The following is an 11,814-nucleotide window of genomic DNA, read 5'->3' on the forward strand; positions in this document are numbered from 1 at the left end:
GAATCAGATGTGTGGGGTGTGTGGTGTGTGTGTGTGTGTGTGTGTGTTCCACACTCACGGTCCAAATAACGAGACAGAAAAAGAGCAATGAAGATCTGTGCAAAAGGGCTGAGGAATGAAGTGCCAGGAGAGAGGTGGAGGTTGGAGACCACCTAGGAATGGCGGGTGTGGGGGCATTGAGGGGGTTGTTGAGGGAGAACTGGCTCGGGGTGGGAAGAAATGTTGGTAGACACCAACAGCCCTGGCCTCTTCCACCTGAAACCCCTTAAGAAAGTATCTCTGCTCTTGGGTCAGAGCTAGCAAGTAAGTTGTGTATTATTTATTCACAGTTTGAAAGCTAAACTTCCCTTTCTTGCCTCATCAGCCCCAGAATCTTTCCCCAAAGCCCCCGACTCCCTCTGGCCTCTACCTTGAGGACACAAGGCTCTCAAGGTCTGCTTTCCCTTCCAACCCTCCCTTCATCCCAACAGGTGTGTGCTGGTCCCAATGTCAGTGAAACCCAGCTGGGGGCCCGGCCCCTCGGAGGGGGTCACCGCAGTGCCCGCCAGTGACCTTGGAGATATCCACAACTGGACCGAGCTGCTCGACCTCTTCAACCACACTTTGTCTGAGTGCCACGTGGAGCTCAGCGAGAGCACCAAGCGCGTGATCCTCTTTGCCCTCTACCTGGCCATGTTTGTGGTTGGGCTGGTGGAGAACCTCCTGGTGATATGCGTCAACTGGCGCGGCTCAGGCCGGGCGGGGCTGCTGAACCTCTACATCCTCAACATGGCCATCGCGGACCTGGGCATTGTCCTGTCTCTGCCCGTGTGGATGCTGGAAGTCACGCTGGACTACACCTGGCTCTGGGGCAGCTTCTCCTGCCGCTTCACTCACTACTTCTACTTTGTCAACATGTACAGCAGCATCTTCTTCCTGGTGTGCCTCAGCGTTGACCGCTATGTCACCCTCACCAGTGCCTCCCCCTCCTGGCAGCGTTACCAGCACCGAGTGCGGCGGGCCATGTGTGCGGGCATCTGGGTCCTCTCGGCCATCATCCCGCTGCCTGAGGTGGTCCACATCCAGCTGGTGGAGGGCCCTGAGCCCATGTGCCTCTTCATGGCACCTTTTGAAACGTACAGTACCTGGGCCCTGGCGGTGGCCCTGTCCACCACCATCCTGGGCTTCCTGCTGCCCTTCCCTCTTATTGCAGTCTTCAACGTGCTGACGGTCTGCCGGCTGCGGCAGCCAGAACAACCCAAGAGCCGGCGCCACTGCCTGCTGATGTGTGCCTATGTGGTCGTCTTTGTCATTTGCTGGTTGCCCTATCATGTGACCCTGCTGCTGCTCACACTGCATGGGACCCACATTTCCCTCCACTGCCACCTGGTCCACCTGCTCTACTTCTTCTATGATGTCATCGACTGCTTCTCCATGCTGCACTGTGTCATCAACCCCATCCTTTACAACTTTCTCAGCCCACACTTCCGGGGCCGGCTCCTGAACGCTGTAGTCCATTACCTTCCTAAGGACCAGACCAGGGCAGGCGCACACTCCTCCTCTTCCTCCTGTTCCACCCAGCATTCCATCATCATCACCAAGGGGGACAGCCAGCCCGCTGCAGTAGCCCCCGACCCCGAGCCAAGCCTGAGCTTTCAGGCATCCCCTTTGCTTCCAAATACTTCCCCCTCCTCTCCCCCTCAGCCTCTTACATCCAGCTGAGGTAAAGGCCAGGCTCCTCCAACAGTGAAGGAAAAGGCACAGGTAAGAGTATAGGTGGGAGATTTGGGGGATGTAGAGGGGAGGGTCAAATTTGTGTCTATCTTAAAATACTGAGGTATGGAGAGGGAGACAGGGTCGGGAGGGATAGAGAGCAGGCCCTCAGTGTTGTACTATTTGTCTCGGTCCTTGTGTCTAAGGAGCCATGCAGAAAAAAAGGTGAAATAAATGGGAGAGATAGTCATGGACTCTGGATCTTTTAAAAATCTGCACTTCCAGCTGGGATTGGGAAGGGAGCTGAGGCTAAAGAGGTGCTTGGCAGAGGAAACTAGACACATTCATTTCATAAATCACTCTGGCCGGAAAGAGTGAGCTCTGCAAGAACGTCACAAAACTCCTTTTGTGTGTGTGAGCTTGTTGATCTTCCAGCTCACTATGCAGGTTATGGGGACAAGAGGCCAGAGGCCAAGGAACCAGGCGACCCCAGCAGGACGTTCTCCAGCTGTGCATCCTACGCACAGCTATGATAAGTGAAGGGGGATGGGGATGTCAGGGGTGGGGGCGAAGCCAAGGTCTGAGACCTGCACCCTGCAGCTGGGTCGGCTGCAGGGTATCTCCACCCTCGGCTATCCAGGAAACACAGCTCCATTTCCTTGTTGACACCCTCCCCTCCCCGTTGTCCATCCTGCTCCCTCCCCACAAGCAGAGGAGCTGTCCCAGAGTCAGCTCCTCACAGCTGACCTTCTCCCAGCTTCGGATCTAGGAAACTTCCAGACTTCTTCTAGGGAGACACAGAGCCACCAGAAAGCCCAACCCACCCCCATCTCTTTCTCTCCAGATCATAGGAAAGTATCAAGGGATGTCATTCTGGGAGCAGCCCTTGGGACAGCCAGCAGCAGGTGCTGACAGATGCTCTGTCCTTCACCCTCTGTCCCCAGCACCAGATGGGGAAGGCCACAGTGGAAACTTCTCAATTCCGTCACAGGGCAGAGCTCTGACACTGTTATAAGTCAGTTCTCCCTGGCCATGTCTTTTCATAATTTTCCTGTCCCACAACTTAGGTTCCTTAACACTTCTACAGATGAAGCAAAGAAGTCCTCTGTTAACAAGTAGGTCTTCTGGAAAAGGATCACTTATGTTTGGGAGACTAGGACCCTGTCCATGAAGAACTCTGAAGTAAAGGCCTAAGAACAGGATCTAGTTTCCGTCTTCCAATTCCACGTCCTTTGCCTCTTAATCCTGCCCGTGGTGAGGGGACTAGATGGAATCACTGATAACCTCTTCGCCATCTCCTCTGTCCTGCTCAAGTGTTTGATGTATCTGGAATGTTTAACTTGGAGCAACTACTCACTGACCTGGAGACCACCTGTTCTGCTTTGAGAAATCAGACCTGTTCTGTGGATACATTGACCACGTGCTCCAATTGCATACGACCCAGGTTTGTTAGGAGCATGGAAGGAAATCTGCATCTCCCTGCTCACTGGGCCCAAACCTGAAAGGGCCTTACGCTGCAGACAGCTGCTCAGTAGCACAGAGCTGAAGGCTTTTTGAATCAGGAGTCTGGGTTGTGGCTTGGGTCGCAGTAAGGGCTTAGCCTACCAATGCAGAATTCACGTTGAAAAAGACTTTCCTCTCTTGTCCCAACATAAAGAAGCAAGCCAAGATCTGACGCCCCTATCACTGCCTCCTCTGACTTGGGCTACAGGAGTTTCCCAAAGGAAACCTAATTTTACATCTCTGTCACATTCCAGGTCACCTCAGAGGCCACTCTCCCAAGGTTAGTTATCACCCTGGCAGTATGAATACTTCCCTAAGGCCTCCCATCCATGGAGGGGAAGAGTGGGAACCAGCTGTTACACTCAGCATCTACTGAGCACCGATAGGAGCCCCACCTGGGCCATGTGCTCTGGGGCCAAATGGACATCACTCCCTAACTTCTTGAGATCTGTCTCCTCTGTGGAAACACCCGTATATCAATCTCATTAAACTATGCCAAACTTTTGCCTCCTCCCTCTTTCAATGTGTCTCGCTCCACTCAAAGACACACCATGTCCCAGCAAATCAAATGGCATTGGCAAAACAAATTGTAGCCAAATCTCTCACTTAGTAACATCAGTCCAAGTAGACACGGGCAGGCACCCAGCACTGTCTCTGGGCTGACGGAGGACCCTCTCAGGAATGAATACCTCCTGAAAAGGCTGAGTCTTTGACTTAATTTCCCACTAAAAACAGGTCAACAAGTTAATCCTGGGGAATTCCAGCTACAGAAAAGGAAAATGTGCTACCTGAAAGAATTCTGGCATCTGCTGGGCAGAAATGTGCTACTGAAAGGGTGATGAGCCCAGATATTCTGAACTCCAGGTATGAGCACATTCATAGTAGGTAGGAAGAGAACTCTCATTTCAAATTTCTTTTTTTATTCTAAATAAAAACCACACTTTGTGCTGAACAATGGAATATAAAAGAATCAGATGTACAATGAATTTAGACATCTACTATTTGGGGAAAAAAGTTTACAAAATATACAAAACTTTACAGCAATAGATAGTAAACACTTAAATATTAGGAGGTCAGTACTTATTAATTTAATGGAAGGAGTTAGACGTCAACAACTTTTCTCTGTTTCGTAAGAGACTTTAGCTGTTCAAGGTGGGGGCGGCGAGTGGATTGAACAGGTGAAGGATTTTAAAGAAACATCAAAATCGAGTTTCATTTTCATTCTGATGTTAAACTTATGATGCATAACCACATTGAAACTAATGCTGTGCACCCTGCCTCCTGACTCATTTGGTGCAGGATTTAGGGAAAAGAGTCCCAGATGGGTGCAGACCGATCCATAGAGCCCACTCCCATACCAACAAATACAGTGTCCATCTAGAATTTGCTTTGGAAGTAGTCTGGGGCTTGGGGAAAGGGCCACAGAAGGAGGCCAGAGGAGGAAGAAAATTCAACACTAGCAAAAACCTGTCTAGGAAAAAGATATTTAAGCCCAAAGGTTTGGCCTGGAGACAAATGGGTCATAGATCAGAAAAGAAGGATATAAAAAAAAAAAAAACTTTTACCCATCTCCTGGTTCTTAAAGGTCACCTGGGCCTGACCCCTATGCCACCTCCTTTCTTCCTAACTAGCCATGGACGATGGGAACTCCATGGAGTCATAAAATTTAGGACCAAATACTACGGTTTAGCAGAGCTTCCCAGCAGGTGCTGTGGCATCCGTAATTCACCAGTGGGTCACTGGAGTGCCAGGATACTAATCTCTGCCTCTGGCCACATGGAGCCTCTGCTGTTTAACCCCAGGTACCACACAAGTATTACCATTTTCCCCTCAGAAAACAAGTTGGGAATGGCCTCATATTTGGTTTAATGCTCTATGATCATTCTTAATAATTTGTGAATAAGAGAGCTCCACAAATGATGTAGCTGGTCCTGAGAACATACCAAGAAAACAGGAGAAGAGGATGTTCAAGGCTTTAACAGAACTTCAGAGTAACACAGAAGACAGTACTAAACTAGGCTCCAGGAAAGAGGGAGCAACAAAATCAAATGAACAGAAAGTCAAAACAATTAAAAATGCAAAATAAAACGAATACCTTCTACCAGGTATCCCAGGGCGCCCTATGCCACAATATAGTGTTTCAAGTAAAACCATTCAGAAGAGGGTGAGCTAGAGGCAGAGGAAGCAGACATGACTCTGGCGGGGTGGAGGGAAACGGGGAAGTTCAGGTGTGAATATAAGGGTCCCCAACAGGGAGAGGGTTTGGTCAACAAATCTCATGAGCTACTGATCCTATGACATATCTGACTGGGACCAACTGGGCCACCCTGATCAATCTGATCAGCCCCAGGGGGATCAGGGGATGCAGTTTTCTGTCTCGTGTTTCAAGGGCACAGTTTCAAGGATCTGCTTTTTGGTTTACTGGCAAAAAAGGAAAACTTCACAGTTTCAGGTTAAGTACACAGACCACCCAGCATCCATGATGCCCTCTGTTAAGGAAAAAGGTTTCTCCAGCACATTTATCTGCTCTCAGCCACTTGGCTGGTTCCAGTAATTACCACCTCTCTCACGCCAGCATTTCAAAAATCAGTCCTCACCAACAGTCTGGGAGGGATTGCTCATGCTTGAAAATGTAGCAGACACTTGATTGTAGTCTGTTACACATCTCCTTCTTAAATTCTAATGGTCAGTGTAAGAAAGGAAGAAGCCAGTCAGCAACAAAGAGTCTCAACACTGCTTTCCTGATGAGGATGTCCTGAGGGGACACTGAACAAGGTGGGTTTAGATGGTCTAAGGTGGACCTTTAAACTGGCCACTGTACAAGTCCCTTCATCTAATGGTCACCCCACCAGACAGCCATGCACTCCGACTCTGAGGCTTTATCAGTTCAGGGCTGGGGAGAAGCAGCAGGACCAACAGGGATGGAGCTTTGGTTTGTCTGACATCTCAATATAAATAAGGACAGGAGGCTTCCAAACTGTGCAAAGAGGTCCTTCATGTCACTTGCTCCCCTCAACCCTGTCCCCAATCTACTCCATCACAGGATAGAAAGGGGATGAGAGGCCTGGAATTTAACTGGCCCAAACTTTCTAGAACATATACCCATGGCCTAAAGTGTTCCCTGGGTTTATTATGCTAGAGACAATCTGGAGAAGAAAAGAATTTGCTTAAGGGCTTGACACGTCCTCCCTTAGTTATACCCCTGGTTCTCCAAATCTCTGGTCAAGGCTGTTTTCTGGAATATGGCTACTTGCTGGGGAAAAATTCATTTTCCTAAAGTCTCATATACAAAAGACATGCTGGGTAATGTGTATACAAAAACAAAAATAAATAAATATTAATGTCCAAAAAGGCTTTGTGAGTTAATGAAAACTACTTGCTTGTGAAGCAGCCCGGGGTGCTGCTAAATCCCACTGGGGCAGTGTCAGGGCTGAAGCCAGGGACTCCCAGAGCTCACCTGAGCAGGGTGAGGTAGTATGAGCTACTGAGGTGGCACCTCACAAGTATGCAAGATTGAGGGCCCTATCCCTCAAGCCTTCTTTGGGCAAAGCCCCTTAGAAAACCAAGTTTAAGAGTGGAGCTAACCAGCTGCGTGGGCTGGGCCGGCACACTCTGCAGCCACCCACGGAGGGCCTGAACCAGCTGCCATCCAACAGCGACCCCTGGAGGTAATGGCAACGACAGATCAGGATAAATTCCAGCAGGTCAAAGGTGAGCTGCCAAAGCTCCGACACTGTTAGCACAAAGTAAACAACAGGTTACCCGACTAGGACAGACAGTCAGAACGCACACCCTGCTACACACCACCAGTTAATCAGGTCCCTTTAATTCTGAAGGGCTCGCGGTCTGCGACTCCACCACTTCATGGAGTCAGCTCATCTAAACCACGGGCCAAACACTTCTGGGCAGGAGACCAGATATAAATTAAGGCAAGGCTGCTGCTGTCAGAGACATCCCCACCTCTCCACCAGGACACTCACAGCCAACAGAAGTGGCCAAAACAGATGACTATATCAAGTGGTTCCCTATCCTCTCTGCCCCACAGAAGGTCAGATGTCCCGGGCCATCACTCCATAAAATCCTGTTTCTTTGGAAATTAGGAGAAAAGAGAAATCTCTCCTGTCCATCCAGGCTGCCACTTCTGGCGGCACCGCAGGACACCTCTTCTGGCTGGCAGGGATTCATCCCAAGCTTTCTGACCTAAATAGAAAGCTCTGTCCCTAGTATGGATCTAGCTGCCAAAAGATTTTCACTGTCCAATCAGCAGATTAGGGCCGTAGATAAGCAGACACCTACATCCCTGATACCTTGTCCCCTGCTGAGGGCTGGAACCTGAGGGAACTGCCCTGCTGACCTGTCTTTTCTGAATGACCACATTCCCAAAATCTTTCTCATAGCTGGTCATCCCAGCTGGAGGCCTGGCGGTAACACCCACAGTGAAAACCTCCCTTTACTCCCTCTGTTCAGTGAGGCTGTTGGTTGGATTCTTAGCAGCATAAAACCTATCAGTAAACTAAAACTAGAGAGGCTGGGGAAGGGGGTCTAGTGGACACCAACTGCTTGACTAGATCCCAAAACCAGCCTCAAAAGAATAAAAAACACAGCCCTTCATGGGCAAGAACAGGTATGGAGGTAAATGTGATAGGGCTGTTGCTTCTCAAAAACAGTAACAGCTTATGTGCTATTTCTTCTTCTTTTCTTCTTTAAACACAACACAGAACAGAATTCCTACCAAGGCAAAATCATAACTTCAGCTGGGGAGGGACCAACAGCTCTTAGATATCAGCGTCCCGGCTGCTGCGTGGGAGCTCCCCGCAGCTCTGCCAGGACCCAGTCAACTGTCTGGGTTCTTTTCCGCCTCTTTGGAATGGATGATGTACATGAAGGTCTGCTCGATGGTGAAGTCAGGGGGGAGGCTGCCTTTGTGCACACCAACATGCTTGCTCATGAGGTTAAGGGTGGAACTGTAGTGCCCACAGACTGTGCAGCGGTACATGAGGGCCCCCGAGTGTGTCTTTAGGTGGCACTTGATGGTTGAGCGGCCTCGGAAGAACTTGTGGCACACCTTACATTGGTATGGCTTCTCGCCTGTGTGGATCCGCCGGTGGTAGTTGAATTCACTTGTGTGGGCAAATCTTTTGCCACAGACCTTGCAGCTATACTTGCTGTTCCCAGGTTGGCCCTGCAGTGCCAGTTCTTCACTCAGAAACTCCTCTGCTGGCAGCTTCCGCTTCTGGAGAGCCGGGTGCTGTAGCCCAAAACCAGGCCGTGCATCAAGGCCACTGGTGCATTTGTGCTGGCTGACGTGGTAGCGATAGGCAGCCTCTGACTTGAAGCTCTGGCTGCACAAGTGGCAGTGGAAGAGGGCATCTTCCAGGCTTTGGTGCACAGCCATGTGCTTCTCTAGAAGATGCCAGTCCACAAAGCTGTTGGCACAGACAGAACAGGAGAAGACTGAAATGCCGAGATGGGACAGCGTGTGCCACATGAGGCTGCAGAGGTTAAGGTGACGCTGGTCGCAGACACTGCAGGCCTGGCCCTTCAAGTTTAGGTGGTCAAGGATGTGGCCCCGGACCACATGGAAATCTTTGGCCAATACTTTCCCACAGGCAGTGCATTTCAGCTCTGGGGAGGCTGCTCCTGAAAAGACACCCAGCTTCCCTGGCAGGGGATCATTGGGGTGGACAATGATGTTGTTTTCAAATATTCCATCCCGTCGGTGAAGGGTCAGCTGCCACTGGGTAAAGAACTTAGTTTCACACATGTCGCAGGAGAAAAGGAAAATACCAATGTGGGACAGGACATGGGTTACCCGGGAGTTTCGGTCCTGGAAGTGGGTCTCGCAGACCTTGCAGTTGCCCGTCAGCAGGTCCACGTGGTCCCGAGCATGCTGCCGGATCAGTTGAATGTTGGGCTCTAGAACTTTCTTGCACACCTGGCAGGGCATGGCCTTATTCTCCCGATTGTCATTCTCTCCAAAAGTCAGCTCATCCTCACTGTCATCACTCAGCTCAATCACCTCCTCAGCTGTGCCTATATCCTCAGCAGGGTCTTCAAACTGCAAGTCATCATCCCCCAAGTCCTCAAGTTGGAGCTCATCCATCTGCCCAAAGCCTGGATCTTTGGAGTGCTCACTATTGCTCAGACAGGAGTTGGTCTCGGTGGTAATGTCTACTGCATTGTCAGGGGTGAGGAAGCTGTTTTTACTGAAGTCTCCATTGCTTTGAACTTTGTATGGCTGGCAGGAGCTGGTGCTGGTCTGGATGCCCGTGCTGACAGTGCCTAGGACTGGCTGGGTCATCATGCTAGGAATGGACGTGAAGGGAGCAGGGGTGTCATGGTCTTCTGTCTTTGGTGGTGGTGGTGGCGGTTGCAGCAGAAGCAGGCTATGGTTAGCGTCACTGGCAATATTCCTCTCTTCCTCTTTATAGCTCCCTCCAGCATCACTGGGCAACACATAGTTTCTATCAGCACCAAGGTGGTCCCCACCAGCTCGGAGTTCTCCAAGGGGATGGGCAGGTTCTGCCGAAGGACAACTCAGGGTACCAGAGTGGCTCTCATTGGTGCTGGTCAGGGGCTTGCCCCTGGCAGTGCTCTCTAGGTCAGGAAAGGTAGAGTGACAGGCCTGGAGAAGGTCCTCCATACCCAGACGCTCAGCCACCTCGTAGATGACCCCAACATTGATCAGGTCTGTGAAGAGTTCTGATGTGTAGACAAAGCTCAGAACCTTCTCAAAGTTGGCAGGGGTGATGAAATCCACCACATAGGTCCTGGCAGCATCAAGGCCAGTATTCAGGAAGAGGTTCTGGAAGTAGCCAGCTGCACAGGCCAGAACAGCCTTGTGGGCCGGGAAGGAGCGGCTCCCCACCACAATGGTGACGTCACACATGGTCTCTGAGAGCCGGCACTTGTTGAGTTCCTTCAGCAGGTTGTTGGGGTGGTTGGTGCTTTGCAGTTTGATCCTCATGCCCATCTTAGCAGCTCCTATGAAATTACCTCCTTATCAGCACAGTTAATCTGTGGACAGCAAGAGAAAAAGATGGATGGCCAAACACATCCGTGCAAAAGAGGGGCTATGCAGGAGAAAATACCACCACTCTGAATGCTTCCAAGCCCCGGGTGGGGATCAGGAGTAAATTGGCATGGAGAGTTCCTCCATTATGACAAGACAACGACATCTCCCCCTGTATATACTCAAAGAGTTAAGACAAAAACCAAAACGATTGATGACAATCTGATAGCTTCGTCTTAAGCTGGTGCCTGGAGACGAACTAGAGGCATTCCCTCGGACACAATCTTATACTTCACTACCAGAGCCACTGGATCAAATTTCTCTATTAATTTCCTCCCAAATACAAGCTTTCCTACTTCACTGAGCATATTCTTTTCCCTCATGATGCCAAATGCCATGCACATGCTTGAATACAACTATCAAAGCTCCACTAGCTACTGAGGAACAGATAAGGTAGTTCCATCTTTTAGCTTTGTCATTGCTGTGTCTTCAACCTCTCAATCAATCTCTAAATAAATCTCACGTTCTTGAATCCCCATCTCTCTCTGCCTATACCACATACCTGCTCTCTGGCCTTTCGATAACCCAGAGCCCCTCCAGATACTGCTTCATCACAGTCCCTGTATTCTGTGAAGTTAAAACACTCAGAATGCACAGCAAAGCAAAGCAGAACACAACTGTGGTAGTATTTAATATTACTTTAATATGTTGTATTCTTTTTGGCCACCCTTTTCAGGGTTTATATTTTGTTGACCCTGCACTAACATATATTTACTTGATGCCGCAAGAAAGACTTCCAATTATACAGGTAAGACTCCTAGAGGCTTGTTCACTACCACTTTCTGCCCTTTCTGACTCCTGCACGACTCAGGAAGAAGAGCTACTTGAATCCCTGTTCAGTCTCACAACTCTGTGCAACACAGCCCCTTTCTCCACCTCTCCAGATTCTACCAGCAACTCCCAACTTTTTCTGGGGCCCAGGAAGAGTCTGAGTATTGTGGGGTACCGGCCAAGCATCTCCCGGGCCCTGGTGGCCACCCCTGAACGATCGGCGGGTCGCAGCGCTGAGCAGCCAGAGTGGAGGGTGCGAGACAGGGAGGCTGGGAACTTCCGAGGACACCCCAACAATCTCCGGGCCGTCGCGGTCTCCCCTCCGGAGACTCGCATCTGGGAGGGAAGGGCGCTGCATCGGCTGGGGCGCTCCCTCTGGAGGCACCGAACGCCTCGGTCCCTCCACAAACGGCGCAGGGTTCACCCGGGTGAGCCTGGCGGGGGCACGGGGCTGAACAAGGGGCCAAGGGAGGGGCGGCGGGGCCGGCCAGGGTCGGCGCGCGGGCGCGGAAGATGGGTCCGGCCGAAGGGAGCGGGCAAGAGAACCCCAGCAAGAGCGAGAGAAATGCCGGTACGGGGTTTGGGCTTCGACCAGGGGCAGCCCTCGGCCTGGCCGCGCTTACCCGGCTCCGCGGGGCCCCGAGCACCATCGCCGCCGCCGCCTCACACAAAGGCCCCGGCCCGCCGCGCCCGGCCCGACGAGGAGGCGGCGCCGCCGGCCGCGGCCAGACTCTCCATCCGCCGCGCGGCTCGCCGCGCCGGCCCGGGCCGCCCCC

General features: G+C 51.1%; 2 protein-coding genes across 3 annotated transcripts; one reads left to right on the top strand and one right to left on the bottom strand.

Annotated features, from left to right (window-relative positions):
• Window positions 1-476: 476 nt before the first annotated feature.
• GPR182 (G protein-coupled receptor 182) lies at window positions 477-1,946 on the top strand. The gene has a single exon (XM_023210739.2). It carries the CDS (start codon window positions 487-489, stop codon window positions 1,699-1,701), a length of 1,215 nt encoding a protein of 404 aa, XP_023066507.1. The 5' UTR covers window positions 477-486; the 3' UTR covers window positions 1,702-1,946.
• A 2,147-nt stretch (window positions 1,947-4,093) lies between these two features.
• Window positions 4,094-11,803, bottom strand: ZBTB39 (zinc finger and BTB domain containing 39). Of its 2 annotated transcripts, none has more exons than XM_023210737.2 (2): window positions 11,662-11,803; window positions 4,094-10,212 (listed from the first exon to the last, which is right to left on the bottom strand). In XM_023210737.2, the coding sequence occupies exon 2, from the start codon at window positions 10,166-10,168 to the stop codon at window positions 8,030-8,032; it is 2,139 nt and encodes a 712-aa protein (XP_023066505.1). In that variant the 5' UTR covers window positions 10,169-10,212; window positions 11,662-11,803; the 3' UTR covers window positions 4,094-8,029. The 2 variants fall into 2 exon arrangements, with proteins under 2 accessions (XP_023066505.1, XP_023066506.1); XM_023210738.1 differs by lacking the exon at window positions 11,662-11,803 and adding an exon at window positions 11,214-11,575.
• Window positions 11,804-11,814: the final 11 nt, after the last annotated feature.

The sequence above is a fragment of the Piliocolobus tephrosceles genome, chromosome 10 (genome assembly GCF_002776525.5).
Source record: "Piliocolobus tephrosceles isolate RC106 chromosome 10, ASM277652v3, whole genome shotgun sequence".
Lineage (NCBI taxonomy): Eukaryota > Metazoa > Chordata > Mammalia > Primates > Cercopithecidae > Piliocolobus > Piliocolobus tephrosceles.